Source organism: Lathyrus oleraceus, chromosome 6 (assembly GCF_024323335.1).
Source record: "Lathyrus oleraceus cultivar Zhongwan6 chromosome 6, CAAS_Psat_ZW6_1.0, whole genome shotgun sequence".
NCBI classification, from domain to species: Eukaryota; Viridiplantae; Streptophyta; class Magnoliopsida; order Fabales; family Fabaceae; genus Lathyrus; species Lathyrus oleraceus.
Window position 1 is genome coordinate 97,417,572 of NC_066584.1, and position 2,169 is coordinate 97,419,740.

At 38.3% G+C, this 2,169-nt stretch overlaps 1 protein-coding gene across 1 annotated transcript; it reads left to right on the top strand.

Moving 5' to 3' along the window:
- Nucleotides 1–504: 504 nt before the first annotated feature.
- Nucleotides 505–936, top strand: LOC127094195 (uncharacterized). The gene has a single exon (XM_051033055.1). The coding sequence runs from the start codon at nt 505–507 to the stop codon at nt 934–936; it is 432 nt and encodes a 143-aa protein (XP_050889012.1).
- The last annotated feature ends 1,233 nt before the right edge of the window (nt 937–2,169 follow it).

The following is a 2,169-nucleotide window of genomic DNA, read 5'->3' on the forward strand; positions in this document are numbered from 1 at the left end:
ATTCAACTCATCACTTGTTCCTACTCTAGTGAACAAGTGTAGGCTTTATGATGAGGATTGCAGGGCTCATTCCGCTCACTACAACAGTGTTAGTGAGAGGAAGGAAAAGAATCAATTTAGGGAAAACCATACAGTGCTCGAGCTGACAAAGGGAAGTAGAGGAATACAAATGAGAAAAATCCAAGTGGGAGAGTGACTTCTGCTTCCGTCAAGTGTTTCAAGTGTGGAGAGTCTGGTCACCATGCTAATGAGTGTAAGAATAATGTTCTGAGGTTCTTTAAGTGTGATAAAATAGGTCACTGTGTTGTGGATTGTAGGAGTGATAGGCCGATTTGTTATAACTACAGATAAAAGGGCCATATAAGTACCAATTTTCAGAAGCCGAAGAAAGCACAGTCGGGAAGGAAGGTCTTTGCCTTGTCTGGGACATAGACTGCTAGTGTTCACCATTTGATTCAAGGTACGTGTTTTATAAATGGTATCCCTTTGATTGCTATTATTGACATGGGTGCAACATATTCGTTTGTTTCTCTTGATTATGCTGAGAAGTTGGGTTTGAAATTGTCTTCTATGGATGGGAACATGATTGTTGATACCCCGACTCTAGGTATGGTAATCACTTTGTGGGTTTGTTTGAATTGTCTGCTTACTATCTATGGTAAGAGTTTTTGGATGGATTTAGTGTGTCTACCTTTGAGAAAGCTCGATGTTATCCTTGGAATGAAATGGTTGGAGTTTAATCATGTTCATATCAACTACTTTGCCAAGACGGTGTCTTTTCCAGAGTTTGATACTAGGGATGAGTTTCTTGTGTCAGCTAAGCAAGTGAATGAGTTTGTGAAGGATGATGTTGTAGTGTTTACGATACTAGTTTCTATGAAGGCAAAGACTAAATTCGTGTTGGACGAGCTACCTATGGTGAGTGATTCTTCATAAGTGTTTCTAGATTATATTAGTGATTTGTTACCGAGCGTGAGGTGGGGTTTTCTATAGACTTAACACTAGTACTAGTACAATGTTGATGACTCCTTATAGAATGACTGCTTCAGATTTTGGTGAATTGAAGAAACAACTGGAAGATCTGCTTGAGAATCAATTTGTTCATCTGAGTGTTTCTCCATGAGGTGCGTAGGTGTTGTTAGTGAAGAAGAAGGACGTTAGTATGAGGCTATGTATGGACTACCGAGAACTGAATAAGGTGACTATCAAGAACAAGTATCCACTTCTGAGGATTGATGATTTGATGAATCAGTTGGTAGGTTCTTCTTTGTTTAGCAAGATAGATTTGCATTTGGGTTATCATCAAATTTTTGTGAAGCCTGAAGATGTTCCAAAGACGGATTTCAAAACAAGGTATGGTCATTACGAGTATTTGATAATGCCGTTTGGTGTGTCTAATGCGCCTGAAGTGTTTATGGAATACATGAATTAAATATTCCATCAGTATTTAGATCAGTTTGTGGTTATGTTCATTAATGACATGTTGATATATTCGATGTCTGATGAAGAGCATGTGGAACATCTGAGAATTATATTGTAGACATTGAAAGAGAACTAGTTGTACGCAAAGTTTTCCAAGTGTGGGTTCTGGTTAAGAGAAGTGAGTTTCCTCGGTCATGTGATTTCTAGTGGTGGTATAGTTATGGATCCATCGAAGATAGATGATGTGTTACAATGGGAGACTCCGAAGTTTGTCACTGAGATTAGAAGTTTTCTTGGATTGGCTAGTTACTACATGAGGTTCATTGAAGGTTTTTTGAAGTTAGCATTGTCGTTAACTCAGTTGACTCAAAAGGGTTAAATCTATGTTTAGGATGTGCATTATGAAGAGAGTTTCCCAGAACTCAAGAAGAAGTTGACATCTGCTCCAATTTTGATTTTTCTTAATCCAAGTGAGTCCTTTATTGTATATTATGATGCTTCAAAGATGGGCCTGGGAGGTGTGTCGATGTAGAATGGTCAAGTTGTGGCTTATGCTTTGAGGCAGTTGAGAGTTCATGAAAAGAATTATCCTACGCATGATCTTGAGTTGGCAACAATAGTGTTCATGTTAAAGATTTGGAGGCACTACCTATTTGGCTCTAGATTTGAAGTGCTCAGTGATCACAAGAGTTTGAAATATTTATTTTATCATAAGGAATTGAATATGAGGCAGATGCAGTGGCTCGA